The 22377-nt window shown below is 36.0% G+C and overlaps 1 protein-coding gene across 1 annotated transcript in view; it reads left to right on the top strand.

The window, feature by feature from the left end:
- Window positions 1-21946, top strand: part of LOC134538821 (LIM homeobox transcription factor 1-alpha-like) — a 189568-nt gene extending 167622 nt beyond the window's left edge. The window contains exons 8-9 of the mRNA XM_063380378.1: window positions 12276-12479; window positions 21726-21946. Of these exons, the coding sequence (XP_063236448.1) occupies window positions 12276-12479; window positions 21726-21946 (425 nt within the window). The remainder of the gene's footprint in view (window positions 1-12275; window positions 12480-21725) is intronic.
- The last annotated feature ends 431 nt before the right edge of the window (window positions 21947-22377 follow it).

Genomic DNA, 22377 nt, shown 5'->3' with positions numbered 1-22377 from the left:
TTTGGTCGTGGGAGGTCAGTCTGTTGGTGGCTTCCGTTTAGGAAGGATCCATCGAAATTTTTTTGCTCTCGCCGGGTTCGAACTTGAGACTCCACTGTGTGCTTGTTTTAATTAAAAACTTATACAATTTTTTATGAATATTAAAATTTTTCCTTATTTTGTGTCCATGATGCCATAATCCCAAATGAAGTAATGCTTTATATTAAGAGTTTAATTTTTTATTACTTTAAATTTATTCCTGATATCCTAGCTTTAAAAAATAGGCATTTTCTATATGGCGACCGTAACATCGTAAACCAATATGGCATAAGTTTTTTTTCTTAAAAAGTTAATTAATATTTTAATTAATGAAAACAATTTTCCGGTTTTCCTAGCATAAAATTAAATTTTTTTAAGTTTGCGGCAGTGATTTCATAATCCAATATGGTGGAATATTTTTATTTAAATGTTTAATATTAATTTTTTTAATGAATTTTAAAACTTTTCTATATTTTCTATCATAAAAAAATGTGGATTTTCAAGATGGCAGCCGTAACGATAATTCTAACGGTTATATCATAATTCATTATGGCAGCCGTGATTAGGTCATGACCTCAGCGGCTTAAGAGCAGTTGGTATATGCCGATTTTCAAGCCACTGACAATTTTGAGAACTAAAAACGTGAAATTTTCTCTCTAAACGGGAATAATTCTCTCGAAATAGGGACATTTTTATATTTAAGATTTTCTGAAATTTTTTGGTGATTTTTATTTTCCGAATAAAAGGGTATTTTGTTGGATTTTGGCGAATGTTTGGTAAATGTTGATAAATTTTGAGTAATATTGTTTTAAAAATATTCAAGGTCAACGTCAATGTCATTCCAAGATTTCCGCCGTAACGTCACAATCCAATTTGGCCGATGGACACTCGTTCTTCACACAGAACTCAGTGCTCGGACCGGCTATTATATACTACTCGTGCATGCGCAGAGCTCACTTTGGCGATGATTTCGTCCAAATGGTGGACACGTGTCTGGCGCCATTAATTCGTATATAGTCACTTTCGTAAACATCGAGGGACGTACCAAGAGTATTGGTGTGCAAAATAAAACTTTATGATAGCGAAAATAGCCTGGAATACATTTTTTACACTTTAATATTAATAGCAAGAAATAATAGCAACTTAAATAGTAGGCTACTTGCGAAAATTAGGAAGACCATTCTATTTTTGTGTTGTGGTGCTGCTCTCTGTAGTATTTTTACAGTAACAATAGTATCGATGGTTGCCAAACGTCTGTTAGAATGCGTTGGTACTAGTTTTTAGTCTCGTGCAGGGCACCGTTTATTCAAACCTTACTGGGATTCGGTTTAGACACGTTCTGGATTACTGTCCGCAAGTTATTTTTTGGTTTTATTCCAAACAAGGCACTGCTTATTCGTTATCTTACCGGAACGTCTTGGAATAACGGCCCCCATAATTGCACCAATAAGACGTCTGCGAATGTTTTCCCATGTCTGAGATGTGCCTTAGTTTTTGAAGAGCGCTAACGAAACTTCGGACTAGACGCTAGGATGGGGGAAACTTTGTAGGGGGTATGGAGCTGCAGACCCAATAGGAGGGTTGGCAGACTGGGAGTTTGCAAGACGTCGTGAAGGGCTATAACTTGCACTACTCCCTCCCCTCCATCGTCTTAACCCAGCGACCCTGCTCCGCCGAGATCCACGCTGTTCAATAACCGCCCCCGTGCCCAGGAGCTCTCGCGAGGCAGGGGTGTCCACGTCGCGAGGCCTGACCACGGGAGCAGGCCGCAGGGCTGGCCAAACCTGCCGGCGATGCGGGCTATTCACTGCAAACCTGCTTCATTGTTCTGAGAGAGCCTGGAGCGCATGCCGTCATACACTTGGAACGGCGTTCTCCTTTGGCCATATGTACTTTTGACACGCTCAGGAAGACAACCATGCCAATAATATTATTAAAAAAAATTAAATTGTCCAATCACATGCAATATGGTGGAAGGTTATGTGTGGCAGCAGCCAATATAAAGCGTGTAAAAAAAAGCGTATCGTGTCTCGATAGCTATGTGTTTTTATCGAAAATTAACAATTTTTATTCGGTAATTGCTTCCTCGATAGAAGACACTTTTGTCTTAAATTGCATGAAATACTTATAATCTACTAGATACTTAAATTCGTATCTTTGACAGTGGCCTACTTTTTGACACGCTTTATATTATGTAGCTTCACCTGTATGTTTGTTTGTATGTTTGTAACCGACTCCTTTGGGTGCGATTTTGACCCACTTTAAACGGCCAGATTTCATTGAAACTTTGTAGATTTATCGAGGACCGATAACAATACACTAATTTGATAAGATTATTCCATTAATCAATTTGCAAAATAAGATTTCTGTCAATTTATTTAATCGGTCAAATAAAACAAAGACATATATGTAGGCCTACAGAAAACCATTTCGCTCATGTGCGAACTCTTTTCTTTCAGTTTGTCTTTGGTGTGATATAAACAAAGCCTACTAAATATTGTGACATTTAATTAAATGAAAATTGAGAGTGGGTTATGATTATTGTGAACAATATACTTTCTTGAAGAAAATATTATCTATATTTGTAAAAATATGAAGAATAAAACTGAAATAAGGGCTTTAAATGTTGTTTCTTTCGTTAAATAGAGAAACCCAATTACGTCTTTGTTTCATTTTACCAAATAACCAAGAGTAAAACATTATTATAAAACAACATTTTCTGCAAATATTTCACGAAACATGGAAAAATTGAGGTTTGATTTTGCTGTGAAACCAACAGAAGATGGGAAATCAAACACCATATGCATAACCTCAATAGCTACACCTGATGGGCAGATTTTTGAAATTCCACTCGAACACCAATCAGCAAATCTACACCAAGCAGTTACAAATACTCCAAACTATGCCAAGGTCAGTAAATTATTAAATAAAAGACATCAAACACGGAAAATATGGATAAGATTGACAGATGATATATCAAAAACATATTTGGATAGAGAGCAAAACTTACAGTTTAAGAATTTTTACCTGGAAGAAATTGAGGGAAAAAACAAAAAGTGCTGAACCTATACCTAGTGGATCAAATAAAAAATAGGAAAACTGTTAGAAAAATTTCTTGAAGAAAAAAAAAACAATATATCTGAAACTCAAAATTTAGGGAAAATTGCAAAAGATTTTATGATTGAGAAATTCACTGGCAGAAACTCAAATGCTTACCTTTGGATTAAAGATTTCAACAAAGAATGTGAACGTTTCCTAATCGAAGAAGACAAAAAGAAAATAGTAATTTTAAAACATTTCTTAGAATATTCCAGTGTAGTTTGGTACAACTGCATGCAAATGAAACTTACAGTGGAATCGGACTGGAACAAATGGGAGAAAAATTTTTGTGAGACATTTGCAAACGAAGGATGGTTACCCATCAAATATGCTGACTTATAATAAACATCAATGACTTCCCGAATATATTGATTTTCATAGCAGGATATTGAAATTATTGAGTACTGTAGTTCTTCAACACGCTATATTGGATATATATTTTAGAAGCAGCCAATATCTACTCAAATTCACTTTAATAGTAAAGTCACGTAATAAATAAAAAATTGAGCCACATCTAGAGACACTTCTGAGATAAAACAATATTTATCGATTTTATTTTAACTGCAGCCAATATCTATTCTAAATCTACTTTCATAGTAAATTGATGTATTAACTATCAAGTTTTTTTACATTATTATAAAATTTCTTTCATACGTCGATAAAGAAGTATCACTTTAAATTATAAATAAATCAAACTAAAAAGTAGAAAATAAATAATAGTTTAAAAAAACTAAAAAACACGCTTTGTTTAGAAAACCAAACTAAAAAAATTTTTTTAATAAATTTGAATTAAGAATGGTGTAAATTTTTTTAATAAATATAAATTAATAATAGTGTATATAAGAAAAAAATATATTTTATTTAAAAAAAAGCGTGGGGTGCATGGTGTCAATAGTTATAGATATTTTATTGACATATATGAGTAGAAGGATTATCATTTCGATAATATATCTTAATAAGCACCCCAAGCTTTTTTTAAATAAAATACATTTTTTTCCTTGTAAACACTATTATTAATTTATATTTATTTAAAAATTTTTACTTTATTCTTAATTAAAATTATTAAAATTTATTTTGTATTTTTTAGTTCGGTTTTCTATATAAAGCCTGTTTTTTTAAGTTTTTTAAAACTATTATTTATTGGTTTCACGTATCTACTATTTTGACTGTGAAATTAATATTAGTGGATCTACGCCACTATGGACCAATTTGTATCAGCGTGAAAGACTTCTGGCTGGTTATTCGGGGGTTGTGAGATAAATTACTGGCCGGGGAAGGTTTTTGTGTTGTCCATTCTACTTTGTGCTGCAAGAGGCAACGACAAACCACAGCCATCTCATACCTTCTATGAATGTTTTCAAAAAATTTTTAATTTGTCCAAAATACTATAAGATTTAACAAAATCCTTCCGATGAGATTTCTTTCGGTGACGCGTCAAAGGTTAACAATAATATTTCGACTTATGCCTGAAACATAGACTACCCTTCGTGCTCTCATGCTACCAGAAAAGCAGCGTTAACTATTAAGCACCTTGCACCTTGCACCTCGATGACACGACGTGTGTTTAAGACTTGTCACGAGGGTTTTACAGACCATTGGAGTCACATTTCACTGCTGCTTGATAATTAGTACCAATATAGAACTACGCCTCAAATAGCGTTATAAAAACACAGTTTATTTTACCAAACTTTTTCTCTGTAATACGGCAGGCATCTTCAGGACCTAGTTAATTCCCTATTTTTGAGGATGCCTAATGCAATTCAGAGCGAAACGTGATTTAATAAACCACATCGACTAGGCTCGACCTCGAAAAGCTAATTGATCTAAAAATGCCAAAAAAATATGTATTTTTTAAAAATGGGTGCGTGGATTTATGCACGCACATTAGAAGTTATACTTAATTGACCAATAAAAAACTAGATTTAATTTTGAATGCAAATAATTAATAGAGATAAAATAATAAAAGGATTCGAGTGATATAATAAATACAGCGTGTAAAACATAAATTCTATACAATTTAAAAATTTAATTAATATTCAGTATTTAATATTAGTATAAACACTTGTATAAATTTAATTTAGTTAAGTAATCGAGATAAATTTTAAATAAAAATGAAAATCAATAACTATTTAGAATTTTTAGTCTAATTTATTAATTATAATTAATTATTATTTAATATTGCAATAATTTATAATGCTAATAATTTACATAAACGGTAACATAATTTCAAAAACACTCCCATGAAAACGGCCAGGAGACTACTAAATCTTCACAGACACTCACTGCCAGCAACAATGGAAGCTTACAAGCAACTTGACCTCGTTATAAATACGGAAACACAACCTTACTCTTATAAATAAACTTGAAAATACACTTAGAAATGTTTATAAACACAATTTCAATCACGAATATTCACAATAAATATGGTTTGCAATGATATGGACCAGTATTAACTTTCACTTGCTTAAGTTTATGATTTAAAAGTACATATATAATTTTTATTTGTATGTAGCCTTTTTTTAATTCTGTCAATTTGTATTGCAAGATGCACGCGCATCTTTAAAATTTATTTAATATTATTTTTCATAATATGCCTAAATAAGTATAATCTATCATCATTTATAAATATACATTTAAAATACGCTTGAAAAAGTTTATAAACACAGTCTATCACTAATATTCACATTAAATAAATGGTGTTTAATTTTATGGACCAGTATTCAGTGTCAATCAATAAAGTTAAGATCTAAATGCACATATATAATTGTTATTTGTATGCAACTTTTTTTTCATTCTGAGAAAATTTCGTTCCATAGTGCGCGTACATCGTAAAAATTCACTCGTATTTTTTTCAAAATGCGCCTGAAGAAGTATTACATATTTTTCAATATTCACATAACAATCGTAATACGAACCTTTTTCGAATTTTGTGAACGTTTAATCATCTGAAACTTTCATAAAGTGTAATTCAATCAATTAATGCAGAGGAATATATTCAATTAAATTATGTATATATAGAATAACAATTTAAAAATACGTCAAATAACTTTATTAAATGCTTCGTTTTCAAAAAAAAAACATTATGTGAAGATACCAAAGGGAATGTTCTATAAGGGTGTAGCGAACACACAGGCCTCCATTGCTTGGCGAAGGAATATATATATCTCTGTGGCCTCCCTCATCAGACGTGGACCCGGTGCTAGTGGTTGGGGAAGGGGGAGGGGGTTAGGGTGGGGGGCGTCAAGGGGAGGAGCGTCTCCATGGCAACGGCCCAGACTTCCCTACAGTCCGTGACGCCGCGCGTCTCCAAAGATTCCCTCCCTTCCGCCGTGCACACCCCGGCGTTTGCACGAGCCGCGGCGAATACTTGGCTGCAGTGCTCATTCGAGCTGCGCAGTTGCGAATATGTTGGTCTCGACACAACGAGGATAACTCGCCAAGACCAACTTAAAGAAAGAAAATGTGTGCGTGGAGTCCACGCGCGACAAAAGTGAAGCTTCTTGTTTAGTACATTATTAGGTATAGGAAAAATAATTCTCTTAGGCTGAGGTCACAGATAAAAAAAATTCAAGTATGCGAGCGCTAAATTTCACTATTTCGCAATTATGCGAGTGTGCAAGTATGCAAATATGCAATTGTGCAAGTATGAAAGTAGGCAATTGTGTACGCATGCGAGTATGCTATTGTCAAATGTGGGAGTGTGTAAGTGTGCGAGTGCGCAAGCATACAAGTGTGCTAGTGTGCTGCGTCATTTATACCTCTCCCCTTCCGTCTCCTCCTCAACCCGGTTCTCCCACCACGTGCCTTCATGCGATCGTAATTTTCGTAACGCTCGAAATTTGTATCTCCTCAACAAAGAAGTTTCACTTAAAATAAAAAAAAGGTGAGCAAGTCTTTCAGTACTCGCTTGGGTGCAAATGCACTTAAAATACGAAACTCAGACACGAAATTTAACGTAGAATTCGTCAAATTAATTCCCACTGTAAATAAGATAAGAAAATTGTGTTTTCAGATACATTTCTTGACGCGAATCACACGTAGTTTCCGCACCCGCCACTAGAATTCGCTGCCGGAGAAGCTAAGTCGACTGTCGAAACATAAGATTTGCACAGCAAAAGTTTAAACTATATGATGAAACGGCTTAATAAAAGCAAAAACGACATTAAAAAATTTAAACTCCGGCTTTGGTCCTAATTTTTGACAATAAATTTTATTAAAATACTGCCCATCATTTTGAAATTAATTAAACATTTTATGTAATGTTTCTCTTTGTCTTTGAGAACTTTGGTTTGCGCCATCCGCCACATATGACAGTTACGAGGTTAAACATTTACGTTCCATGCGACTTCCGTACCATTACCGAAATTACTCCTACCAAATGTCGTATACCGAGAGCCAAGATGTTACACATCAAGAATGTGTGTGTATCGTGTCTCCATAGCGATGTGTTTTATTGAACATTAATAATTTCTATCCGCTGACTGCTGTTCTTTCGTCTTAATGACAAGAATGTCCTTTGACCGTTCAGCTGTTGTTGCTCTGTACTAAAATTTACTAGCCAAGATATTTCTCATAACAACTGAAAATTATTAATTTACACTCAGAGAGCTAATAATTCTCGTACAATTTGAGAGAGTCTTGAATGCATACTATTTTGACATGCCTCATGTGACGATTAACCATTAACTTTACAAAATTTAAATAATCCAATCACAATAAATCCAGCCCGAAGGTAAAATATGGAAGTGCATAATAGACACATACTCACTTGTACACAAGCTTGTGGAATTCAACCTGGTACCAGAAACCTGCGGGTTTCAATTGTAGTATATTTCATTGGCTTTAGCTACCTGCTGATGCTGAGATTATTATTAAGGCTGTAAAATCAATCAAAACCTTCTGACGTTTCCGCTTCGTTAAGCCATGGATTTGGTTAAAGATTTAAACGGATTAGAATAAAAATCCTGTGAAAACTAAATTTAGTGGAATAAGTCACATTTTTCTTGGTGTCCATCGCGACAGAAATGATATGTAATGACATTTCAGACGTCCGATGATGTTTTCAACCGTAAGCGACTCACTGCTCCGATGTCGCGAGCTTGGACAACTACCCTGTACAGCTTCGCTCACAAACAAGTGGCACACGCTGCTTCCAGCATTCCCTGGCTATTGAAACTATGGTCCAGTGCGTCTTGCTAGCTTCAATTGAGTGAAAAATGAGTGCACTTAAGTTAAAAATTATTCACTCGAACCTGCAAGTTTGTACTTCATCTAAGTAACTACAGTTTTTCGGCTTAATTATCTGTGATAATAACTGATTTCGCATTGAAGTGTATACAAATTATATCCACTATAGGTATCCATAGAGTAAATAGTTTTACCAATAAATGCCAATTTGAAATAAATAAAACACAGGTATCAGAAAAATAATTACCTTATACTCCTTACCTTATACCTTATACCTTGTAAGAAAAAGAAAAACTCATTAAAACATTTTCACAAATCAAACATTTTTTGCATGTAGTATTGTAACACTAAACTTTTATATTAAATTTTCCATCGTACATGTTTTACAGATTATTTTAGAAATGTTAGGATCTTTATTACAGGACATATTAAATGTTTGTAAATTCCTAACAGTAAACAGTATTCGATATTTAAAATTAAATTTTTTAAATATTATTTTTACAGCATATAATTCATTTGTAATCACCTTATGGAATAGTTGTAAATATGTTTTCGTCTTATTTTCTCTTAAGTAATTAACTGTCTGGTTTTGTCGGTATAGGTTTTAACTATCCGGTATAGTATTGATTTATTATTAATTACAAATACTACAAGTAGTTACAAGTTTTTTTGTAAACCATGAGATGAGGAATAAACTCTGTAAGCTATACAGAAGTGTAAAATGATTATGGCCATAGGCGTGCGCACGGTAGGTGCCACAGGTGCCTTGGCACCACCATTAGGGTTAAAGTTATTTTATTTTTTACAAGCAGAAATAATACGAGGGTTATTTTTTTTTTTTCAAACTCCGATCGGCTGTAATAATTCATCATTGGTGTTGAAGCGTCGTCCTCCAAGCCACTTTTTCAACGTGGGGAAAAGGTGATAGTCACTCGGTGCCAAATCCGGACTGTTAGGAGGGTGATCAAACACTTCCCATCTTCAACTGAGGTGTGAGTTGGCCGCTCCACATGGTTGGTGTAAGGGGGTAAACACTACGAGACGTGTCGATTCGTGTAAGAGCGATTAGGGTATCGATTAATGGGCATGCCATGGAGAAATGAAACTGTAATCACACTGCAGGGCACTGTTAAAACGTGGCTGAATAGGCAGGAGGCATCATTTTATGCAGAGGGTATTGGAAAGCTGGTGCATCAGTACGACAAATGCCTCAATCTGCACGGTGATTATGTGGAAAAATAGAGTAAAGATGTACGTTTCTTTTGAGATTAAAATAATTTCCCAATTCATTCTCGTTTTTTTATTACAGCCGATCGGAGGTTGAAAAAAAAAACCCTCGTACATACTTACAAAAATCCGTATTATTTCCAAAAAAAATATGTTTTCCAATCGTATCGAGTTACAGATATGTGCTCATAACACTATCAGTATATCAATTATCAATAGAACCAACTATACACACGGAAACAAGCCAGGTGCAATAAATTACTTGTGTTGTACACGCGGGCCGCGGCTACGAAACTTCTGAAATGTAAATACTTCTCCTAGTTCTCCTCGAATTACATAGAATGCACGCTCGGTGTCCACTGTTCACTCCACTCGGCAGGCGCACGGAATAATAGCCGCCGTCCGCCTGGTAGCACTACTGTGTAGTGTTTACTCTTACTGTTTACTCATCAGTTTACTGTTCTAATGAGTACACGAGTACAGCCTGTGTTTGTTAAGTGGATCACTCATTAATTAATTATTTTATTTTCACCAGTTGACAGTTGTTATGGTTCGTTAATTTCTGTATATATCTGTCTGTATGATGTATAAATGGGTGATTAAAATTAAAAAGCCGGGTCCCGAAAATGATTACTCAATGACTTATATGCAGTCGCCGACAAAACATTTTTGTTGTATTTTAAAAGTTAAAACTTTTGCCCACTCTTATTTGTGTATTTTTATTATTTTAATATTTTACATATTTGAGGTATGTTACAAAAACTCCCTTGACTTGTTGATTTTAAAACTTAACATTTGAGAATGTTTTTTCTAGCATTTATTTGGCGTCTTCAGAAAACATGTAGGCTAAGTACGGTTTTTCAAAGCCACCAGCATGAATTCCGTGCAAACAATTTGTGCAATTTACTTTATGGCTCAACAAAGCTTAAAACTGTAAATGGTTTAGTAATTTTCCTGGCGATTAAACGTTCAAAGCCATAATTTGTCATAAAAAATGTTAAAATTTTTACATCTGTATATTTAATTTTTTTGTTCGGAATCACCTTAAATAGCACCATTTTGTGCTTTCAAATCCCAATTTTTCCGGGGGAGAACCCCCCCACCCCCCGCTTTAGGCTTGGGTATGTGAATAATAGGGCTGTTGTGTAATCTGGCACCACCAATACTGAAGTCCTGCGCACGCCTATGATTATGGCAACTAGTTTCAAACAAATTTGTGTACTTTCTATGTTTGCAACTTCGTTCTCGATATCATAATAATTACCATAAGTTATTTATCCAGATAAGATGAACAGTTATTGCATATAAATTTATTCACTTAGGTATAATACATTTACATTAAATCTTCCCTTTGAGCTAAACTTTTGGCTTCACCCTCAAAAGTAAGGTCACGAGATTTAGTGGAGTCACAAACTCGTGCAGCCATATCACTGGAACAGTTAAGAAATTTAAAAAAAAATTTAAAACTAAATGAACTCCAGGGTTATTAATATAGAATATGTTTTAATTTAAAGTCGAAATAGTCGGCCGTTTTTGACTGATCTCATTTCTTACAGACATGCAAATATAATTTTAACGTTATAATGTGTTCAAGTATCTAATTTGCTCACACTTAAAATATTTCATGTGTAGTTATTTTAAGTTCACAGGCAAGCATTCTTAATTTATTATTTACTTTAGTTGTAAAAGTTGAAATTTTGCCAGTCTTCAACGTATTTTTAACGAAATTTTCGTATTTCACCGATTTTAAATCGCCAATGCATTTCAGAGTGCATGAGTATGTTGGAAGCACAGGGTTGCGTTACCGCGCGTATACATTCTACATGGTGATTGTGCATCAAGCTACGTTTGCGGGAAGCCCAAAAACATTGGTTCAAGGGCAGAGATGCGTTTTGTAAACGGTTTCAAAGAGCCTGTAATTTAAACACTCGTGCGCTGTTAAAAATTTTCACCTTAAATGTACGAAGAATGGTGGTTACACGTAATTTAAACATGAATCAACAACGACTATCTTGTTATATTAACAAAACATTCAGAATCTTGTTGAATATACAGCAGAAACCTTATTTATTTTCCTTCCACGCTTGCGTTTACACTGTTTACAAAAAAAAAAAAAACTCGGAGTCGGAATCAGCTGTAATTTCCACGAAGAATCAGTTGTCTGAGATTACAAACAATACTTCGTAGATTTCAGTTTAATTCTTCTTTGAAAAATCCGTAATTTCTATCAGCGTGGACCGTTATCGGGCTCGGTCGAGCACCATATCCGCACTGTTCCAGGGGTTTCGATTGAATGTCCGGTGTGAGGTGGGGGGTGGGGGGGGTGAGTGTGAGGTGAGTGGTTTGAAAGGACTTGAACCCAGAAATTAGAAAAGGAAACAGTTGGAGCGTTAGCCGTCAGACGTGAAGCCATTTTTCTTCCTTTTTTCTGTTTTTTTTTTACAAACCAATATGTTTACATTTGTATCAACTGTTCTTGTCTGCTTTAATTAACGTCTTTAGTTAAGATGTTGGAAAGAAAATTAGGTAAAAATGTTTCTGGCTAATATGTATGTAGTCTATATATTAAAATTATAAAATGAACCATCATAACACAAATGTATTGATAATGAGTTGAGATTTTTCTCCAATTGAACCTCCAACAAGTACAGCTGATATATTTGTAAAGAAAGGCCGCCATGTTGGCGCGTGCAGTGCAGTTGCCCATGCGCTCCGCCTGTGTTGAACGACGCGGCGTGACGCAGGCCCGGTGGCGGCGGCGCCGTTCCTGAACGACAGCTGCAGCGACACGGAGGCGGGCGGCCACTCGGCGGCGGCGGAGGCGGCGCTGCGGGGCTTCGTGCCGGTGAAGCAGGAGCTGCTGGACGCCGACGAGCGCGTGTTCTACAAGGCCTTCAAGGCCGAGCCGGGCGAGCCGGCGCCGCGCCACGACTACCTCGCCGCGCCGGGTGAGCACCACCACTTGAAGCTTCTCTGGGCCCGATCAGAGCAACATTTCATTTACCCTGAAACAATGTCGTGAGACTTTTTGAAAAAGAAAAGGACAGAGAATGGGTACTCGGCCAAAGTAATATAGAGAACTATGCTATATAAGTTGGTGGACTCGTTTTCGTTCTCCTCTCTGTGCGATTATTCGACCCCCACAAAAAAAAAAAAAAAAGAACCGGTAGAGATAGATGAACAAAAGAATGACAGAGAGTATGCGCATTATCTTTGTTCAGAAGATGTATCATATACATACAGCTGTGAGTGCCTTGAATTTTAATTTGCTACCAGCGCGCTTGCGTTTCTCCTTGTTAAACCAGCAGCGTATATAGCGCTGTTGAGACAGTTTCTGAATTTTCTGCTATGAAGTTCATATTTCGTTAAGAAATTTGGTGTGTTCCAAATGGCAGAATTGTTTGAAAAAGCAGTAACACGCACAGTTTTTATTTATGGTGTTAGAACTATTTAGAAAATGTCTTCTTTATCTCTTTTTCTCTCTCTCTGTCGTTTTACCTCTTACGATATAATTACGAGTCAATGTTAGAATTGCCAAAGAAGTTTCACTTCTATCACGTGTACTGAGTTACACTCGCTCATTTATTTACTCAATACATTGATATAAAAGCTTTTAAAATGTATTTCGATGCCTCTCATTTGTGGTTCTATCACAAATATTTCCAACATACGTTCACTTCGTGTAATAGTACGTAATTATCATCACTTGCACGACTTTTAACACAAGATAATTTACATAGTGTATAGGCCTATCTGTTGAAAATGTTTGTAGCACAACAACTAAAGCAAGGGAGGTATTGAGTTAAAGTTTTAGAAATATCACTTAAAAATTAATTACGAAAAACAGAAGAAAAAATAAACAGAGCCTTAAGAAAATGTTCCTTGAGTGTTGTAATGTTTCGTAAGATTAGATGTACTTTTTTTTGCATGAAAAGGGCCTGTATTTGATGCAGCACTAGTAGGCAAATATATTAAAAGCGACATTAATCCTCATAACAAATCATATAAAAAAAGGGGGTTGTCTTTAAAAACGGTTTACGGATGATAATTATATGTGATAACGTCATAAGAAAACATTGATGAAAAATTGCATACTTTTTAATTTTCAAATATTATTTACAGTCTTTGCAAATTTAATTTAAATAATTTGTTTAAATATAATCACGAACAATTATTTAAAAATCCCGCTTTAACTTGTTTGATATTATAGAAGATTTCTCGCACGGTGGTTGGCCGGTTCTTGCACGCTCGGCTCAGGCGGAACGTGACAATTTTTCATGCGTGCACCCTGCGTTCATCGATTTATAAGACGTTATCACGTCAAAAATTGACTGATGCCCTTTTCAACACCACATTAAATTAAAAGTCTGGTATCACATGCCATGTTATTTATTGAATTTTATGGTTATTGTTGAAATTATTGGCCTACTCTATAAGTTTATTGTTATATTTAGCTTTCTTGCATATTTTGTTTCGTTACAAATTCAATCACTAGTGTGGCGCCATACTCGAATATTCATTGATGGTTTAATTTCATATAACTTATTACCATTGTGGAGTAAGTAGGCCTATATCTAAGGAATTTTTTTTTTGAGGAATTGATTGTTATCATATATGAGCAAAAATTTGTGAAATGCTTAAGTAAAAAGGTTTTATATGTGATTTTCTTAACATATCGCATCAATGAAATTACTTACAGGTATTTGTGTGACTCACAATGAACTGTATATTCTTAAATTTTTTCTTCTACATTGGGCGCCATTTTTACCTCCGTAAGTATTATCTTAGAATGCCAATTTTAACTATAAAATAATCAAAAATGTCCTTGCCTAAGTAACTGAGTGATTAACAGCAAATTATAGTTTAATTTACAAGTTTGGCGAAAGCGCGGAGTGATTTCGAAATGGGGAAAATCAGTAAAGAATATGAAGATAAATTGTAAGGCAAACAAATAACTATATAAATATATTATTTTTGCGCATTAATAATACATTTTAAATTTAAATAGCAAACAACAGTTCTTATATTCTCTGCAGACATACACTCTTCAGAGGTATAAATTAATATGAAATGATAAATAGTTACCTGAGACGCTAGTACCCTACACCATACATCACGGCGGCGGATTGCCGCGCGAGTGTCCACACCTATTATCACTTTCATTTCATTTCACAGCTTGCCTTTAAGAGACCCGTATAGTCTGGGAGTATGTGTGTAAAGGTGTCGGGATGATAAGCGCGACGCTCGTAGGTTCTTCCAGCGTGGTGTCGCCTCTAAGCGCAAGACTCTGGACTGGCACGCAGTCTTCTCGTCGTTCACAGGACAACTGCGAAACTTGAACTGTGACCTTAACATCATATGGCATAGAAATGAAGGGAGAGGTGCAATGCTGGTTGTTTTGCAGTACTTTCAAGAATCTGTACTTGTAGTTTTTTGCCTACAAATGACTCTGAAATCACGTCTTTTAACCAATTTAACTATTCTAAAAATACTGTTTAAAAACTTAATCAGAATTCAAAAGTATTTTTAGGTATTCAGCGGATTCTTAAATGCTTTTCGTAAGCATGCCCCTCTCGGATATCTTGAGTAGTTTTGAAATCGCGTTGTATTTCCTGAAGCTCTGCGCACCGCGTGTGTGCCCGGTCAGACGACGCCCTATACAATCAGTATGTATCGTCGCTCCAGGACGTAGTGTTCCACGTGGAGACGAGCAGGGAAGGGTCGGGTGTTTGTTCGCGCAGAAGGTTCAGCTTGAATTGCAAGGGATATCGACCGACCGCTTAGACGGTGTCGCACTCCGCGGCTGGTGTGAGGGCTTACACACGTCTGGCTGGCGCGCGCCTTCTCCACTTCCTCCCCCTTCACAAACTTATAGTACACTAGTTGCCCGACCCGGCATCGCACGGCTATACTAATGGAAACAAATTAAGCCACATCTCCCATTTACAGTAATGGTAAATAAAAAAAAATTCAGTGAAAATTTATTACAATGCTGTATAATGTGCCGGAAAGAAAATGAATAGCACCGATGGTTTACCGACTCGTGCACGCAACGTACAACTGATGTACCCGTACTTCGCTACGGCAGTCTACAGGCAGATCACTCTTGCGCCGCTCATTATACATGCCCCTCCTTTTGGGTACGCTACTGCCGCGCGATGCCCGTTGCCATGGAGACGCAGAAGGCATGAACAATGCAAAATCCTGTTCTCATGCAGACAAAGTACCCACTGTTGCCTGGTTTTAACCACCCATGGGATCTAATTTTCGGAAAATGTCATCCTGCGTAATATAAGGAACATTACTGTGAAGTTTCAAGTCTGTAAAATATATATAATTGAAAAAAAGGGCAATTTTTGATATTTAAAGTATCCGCAATATTTCAACGGTGATGAGGACTGCACTAACAATGAAATAGTCGTTCCATAGAGACGAATGAAGCATCAACAAATCAACAGCCGTTGCCATGGTGATTTCCTACCAAAAACCGGAAATTTTGATATATTACGCCCCCGAAACTCCCCTTGGGATCGGATTTCCGCAGAATCCGTTCTTTGTGAGCGTCTACATCACAAAATGAGTAACTATGCTAAATTTAAAGTCAATCGGGTGTATAGTTTTAGAGATCTCGTGATGAGTGAGTCAGTGAGTGGTATTTCGCTTATATATAAATATATTTCCCCTTGGGGATAGAATTAATCAAAATCCTTTCTTAGCGGATGCCTACGTCATAACATCTACCTGCATGCCAAATTTCAGCCCGATCTGTCCAGTGGTTTGGGCTGTGCGTTGATAGATCTCTGTGTCAGTCAGTCAGTCACCTTTGAGTTGTATATATTTAGATTGTTCCAGGTTATTACTTTACTTTTACGTTGAACACAGCTAATCTTGTAGACTTTTTGAATTGTCGAACTTTAACCAAATAAAAAAATATATATAGTCCATACTTTTTTGCAGAATCAGCTGGCAAACTTTAATTTTTATAATTTTCGCGCAGTATGTATAATGAAAACCAAATTGAATAAATAATGGAGATTATTTTTGTTAAAGGCCATGCTTGTGGCTAATGCGTAGAATGGTTTGAAATTCTTTCAGAAAAAATTATTTAATTTTATTCAGCCTTTTCAAATCATACAAATTCTGATAATTGAAAAAGGCCAGAAAAATTAAATATGTTTCTGAAATAAATTAAACCATGTCACATAACATCCAGTAAAATATACTTTAAACCTAAAAAGTTCACGTTTTATATTACATTTCATTCTCCTTATCCATACTGCACAAAAACGAACAAAAAATGCAACTTTGCCGGCTCATTATGTGAAAAGAATGCGATGTATATAAATATATATTTTTTGTTTTGCGAAAGTTCAGCTACTCAGAAAGTCGGCAAGTTTAACCGCGTGGAACGTAAATATAAAATATTGACTTGGAACGGGACCTACATACACTTAAATTCGAATAAATCAAATATTCTCAGACGCCCAAACAATCCGCGTTCTTTCATCTTCAGATTTGGTTTTCTTTCTTCCTATTGTAAAACTAAACTGTAGGCTATGCCACACTTAGAAAATTCTTTAAAAAATCGTTCTATGTATTTTTTTAAAAGAAGTTAAGATTTTGCACACTAATGTGATCGTAACTTAAATGAATTGTTACAAATGTTAGTTACCATTACATATATCACACGTAAGATATTTGTTAAAAATTGTTGCAAAATTCTTTTCTTCATTTTTATTTTTCGGAAGAGTAAGTTTTCGCTTATATAGTTAAACGTTACTTAAACGAAAAAGTTATTTGGATTAGGTAAATAAATTTAAAATAATATAAAATCTTGGACAAAAATGAAATCCAAATAAAATAGTATTTTTTTTTTTTTTTTTAGTTGCACAGGTGAGCTGCACACTTCGGTCATGCTCGGGACTAATAGGTGGTCAATGAAACATAGACTTTGCTTGAAGTCGACGTCATTGTTTTTAACGAAATAGTTCTGATGTCAAAATGTTTCGCGAAACGTGTGTTAATTATTTTCAAGCTACAATTGTATATATTTATTTAATTTGTGTGTACGAATTCAGTTATCACAATCTCAGGAAAAACAGTTAATTCTTCATTCCTCACTGGTTGTAACTGTCAAAGTAGATTTGAATGTGCTTGCCAGAGCCCACACGTATCGTTCTATATTTTGAAAGGATTCAATATAGCTTTTCAGTCTGGAAAATTTACTTAATGTTTTTGTTACCAACTATTGTTTAAAGAATATTAAATCATAGCAATTGCATAGCAATGAGTTATTTTGCTTAAATATGACTACAAACACGTAGTTACAGTACATTTAATTGACTTATGTCAGTTATCCCTGCCTTCGGTGCAGAGAGGGGTATAGTTGTACAAGCCAAACCTGTATTTCGCAAAAGAATTAATAAATAGAAAAAATTGTAATTTAATATGGTTTGAGTTAAATTTTTTCCAACGCACAATATATTATAGATTATAATTATTTTAATTTTTAACGCCCTCATGATTAAAATAAATTACTAAGCAAGAATTCAAAGGTGTTTAGTTTCGCTGAAATTTACTATATCAAGTGAATGATTTTAAAAGCGTCATAGATATGTACTGATTCGTGCATTGTTCCTGTACTAGTTTTACTAGTTACTACTTTTAGTTTATCTTAAATAACACAAAACTATTCCTTACCAGGACCTTAAAGGTCTAGTTTCCGCAACCAGTTCATGATTTCTGGGGAAAGATTAGATCAATCTATTAACTTTAAAATAATTAACACTAGGTTAAAAAAAATCTAATATTTATTTTAAATAACAAAATGAAATCATATATGTTTCTACACATCAGTCTTTTCGATACATTTACATTAATTAGCCGAAAGTAGGTGACCATGGATTACGTATTCGTTAACCACCTTATCTTTGTGACCAACTTAAAGAGAGAGAGAATATCAAATTCAGCCTAACTTTTGATTGTACTAAACACGACAATTAATTAAATAATAACATAACCTCGGCCTAGAGGCACTGAAAACAAGTCTAAACTGGTGTTGGGACCCAAGTGTGTGCTCGCGCCACCCGTCCATCCATCACGAGTCTAGCCGCAGGGTTGCAGGATACGTAGTCCTCCGGGAGACAGCTGAGCGCGGCAGTTTCCTGTACACGGCAGGGCGGCGGGAACTCGGGCGGCAAGAAAAGCCCTGTCTTGGGGGCGCTCTCCGTCTCTTCCCCGGCAAGAACTCCTGGAGGAACGCTTTATCGCCGTGTGTTGCCGTCATTACTTCGGACCCTTTAATGGTCGTTCGACGGCAGCGGAGGTGGTTGGGTCCTCGGGTGGGGGAAGAAGCGAAGAGGGGTGCACACCGGAGAGGGAAGAATCCGAAAAAAATTGAAAATCGTGTTGCCACATTCTGACAGGAGTAAACGACGGGGAGTTTCGGAACGATGGGAGCTTTAAGAGGGGGTTGGTTCGTTCGGCTAGGGGTGTGGGTTAGTGTCTATATACGTATGTACGGAATGGATCCGCTCACGATGTTGGGATGGAAGGCAGTTAGGGCGGGAGAAAGCTTCCGCGAGCTCCCGGCGAACAAATAGCTTCATTTATCCCTCCATTTTGAAGTCCGAGGGATTCCGAATGGAGAATCAATAGCGTGTGATCCCTTTTTTGTCCTTTCTGTCTCTTTGGAAGAAAAAAAGACCAGCAGGAGCCACGGGGAGTATCTTCCATCAGGAGGGCGCTCTGAGCACTTCTCTTAATGATGACCGCTTGCCTAAAGCTTGCTAATGTGTGCTGAAAAAAACCCATTGAAAAACGGTTCTAAATATGATAGCATTATTTATGGAGAACACTCAAACTATCCAGGAATCGTCTTAAATTTACGAGTATTTTAAAAATTTATGGTTTGAATTTTACCCTGTTTGACCATGATCTCACAAAAATTATTTTCGAAGTACTAACGTTAATAATACAAATCTTGTTAAAGCCACAGCAAACACTTATTTCTCCTTTCCACGTACAACGAAACAAACAACTTGTAAGACTGCATTTGGCGTAGTTTTTACCGAGGGTTAAGTTCTTTTGAACTACGAATAACTGTTCGTTTATCTGAGGTGTATAATTTGTCGAAAATTCTAAACCATTTTTGTATTATAACAGTGAAATACATGGATAAGGTTGATGAATTAACTGTATAACTTCATGCTTTTATGTCATACAATCGTTAATATAATTCACCTACGCAGAATATATACACAAGACGAAAGGAACCATAAAAAACAATTTGAATTCGTAATATTTACCTTTACCGACAAATTAATGAGCAAGAATATGCTATGTAAAAATTTTTATGGGTTTGGGTCTGCGGTTTGCACTATTTCGACAGCATTCTTTTTATTTATTAATTATTTGTTCATTTTGATGCATGGAGACATGAACACAGTAGTCAACTTTTTTTTAGCTGAAATGAAGATGCAATTAATTATTTCAATAAAACTTACGGCGTAAACCCTGCTTAACTAGATGGATAACAGGGTCTATAGGGGACAACATAATAAATAGGATGTTATTTGCTTGTCAAATGATAAAAACCTTTTACGTTAAAAGTTCATTTGCTAAACGAGCACGTAAATATTTTGATTCGCACATCAACGTTAAATGATTGTGAATTAAATATTTGTATGAAAACATATGCGACTACATACATTACAATACATTAGGGTGAATACGTACTAGTTTTATTTATGTGTTATCAAAAAAAGGTTATCTGAATAGCTGTCCAGAACAGGGTCGTAACCCTTATGTTTACGAAACTGGCTTTAACACGTAAAATAAAGCTGAAAGTGCGCAATTATAATTTGCTGCCAACTTAAAACCAACAAAATATTGTGTCGAGCAGTTTCAGTAACCCCTCATAGTGACAATTATTGTTAAAATTTTTTCAATTAGAAAGACAGCTTTTGTATATGTGAGGATTACAACTTTGTTATGTGGGGTGATTTATGTAAACATATTAATTGAGAAGCAATGAGCAGCAACGAGCATTGATAATTATTTATTACCACAATTGGAGTACATTTGTTAGACTCACCTCATGAATAAATATTATTAATAGGTTACAAGTTATGCATATTGATAATAATTATTATATCTAAACGATGTGATGCTACAAAAAATATATATAATCATGTTGTCAGTAGCAATTATATTTTAACTTTTTATTACAAAACGCTGTATCATGCCTTAAGCACAAGAATACACTACTCAATGACGCTATTGTATTATTTAAAATTTTGAGTATGAATAAAACATTTTAATGACTAACGTACGTATACATCTATATTAAACTCGATTTTAAATAAATTCCCAAATGATAAACATCGAAATCTCATTGTATAATATAACTTCTGAACTATCCTTTAACTTGAGCAAGAATTTCTGGAAGGAAAATTATTTCCTGAATGAAAGATTAACTATACCTCAAAATACGAGAAATGTACAAAGTACAAAGTAAGTTTATCAAAGTAAAAAAATTAATAAATGGTACGTGGCTGCGACGCGTGTTAGAAGTGAATCTTCACAGAATGGTTGTACGTATTGGTGGTTCAAGATTAGCTTACTAACTGTTCAGCAGGTAGCGCTGCTGCTGCCAAATTTGTTTTCGACAGTTGTTTTGATGGATTAAATATTATACACGTATTTGTGATTCGAAGAGTTTTAGTGTTAAAGTACGTACAAAAGTTATGTGTTTAATGTTTAAATTAAACCTAAAATTCCGTTTTTATCAGTGTAAAAGGGCTTCAGAATATTGCATGATGTGCAATTGATATATCCGCAGCCACGAGGCCTCGCCACGCCCAAAAATGCTCGGTGTCACCGTAGAAGTACAAGAGGAACAAACATGGCGCCAAATATCAATGCAATTACACCATTCTGTTTCTGGTCGTTAAACTTTCTGTTACTCGCTGAGTGTTACACTTTTCTGTTAACGCTACTTTTTCGATGATGTTATCACCTCGACTTACACTAAAGCTGTGAATTCTGGTGTAAATTTAATATAACATAGCAACGTCTACAAGTTGTACTTTGTTGGGTGCAGACCTCATTTTCAGTGAAGTACTGTGTTTTCTGAATTGCGCAAGCGAATGTGAAAGATAGCTGACTCTAACGTGTACTGTGTCGTGCCGCAGGTCGAGGCAGCGGACCCGACAAGGGTGACGGCGGGTTCCTCAGCTTCCAGTACTCCAGCGGACCTGGCCTGGAGGCGGCGCACGCCCATCTCCACCACCACCACCACATGTTCCTTCACCAGCACCAGCCACCAGCCCTCGGGCTCAACCCCATCGACCGCCTGTACTCCATGCAGACGTCGTACTTCTGCGGCGAGGAGGCGGCCCTGGTCGACCAGTAGCCTCTGCATAGCTGCACCTCGACCTCGCATATCTCCTGTACTCCAGGAAGAATTCGTAATTCTACAGCAAGGAGGTGGTCTGGTTGACCAGTAGCCTCCGCACTGCACCATCTCAACCACATGGACCTCATATCTGCTCGACCAGTAGCCTCTGTATGGCTCTGTCCTGGATTTCATAGATGGTCTGCAACAATGAGGCAGCGCTGGTCAATCAGTAGCTTCCACTGCACCACCTTGGCCACATACTCCAGGCAGACGTCATACTTCAGTGACTTCTTCTCCACAACATACACCGACTGTGCTGTGGCGAAGAGGTGGCCTTGGTGATCTGCAGTCTACACTTTGCACCTGGTCAACCATTTTCACCTCTTCTACTCCATGGAGAAGTAGTACTGCTGCGGCAAGCAGGTGGTGTTAGTTGACCAGTAGCC

This window comes from Bacillus rossius, chromosome 1, assembly GCF_032445375.1.
Source record: "Bacillus rossius redtenbacheri isolate Brsri chromosome 1, Brsri_v3, whole genome shotgun sequence".
NCBI lineage: Eukaryota > Metazoa > Arthropoda > Insecta > Phasmatodea > Bacillidae > Bacillus > Bacillus rossius.
This window is presented reverse-complemented; position numbering and strand designations above follow the sequence as displayed.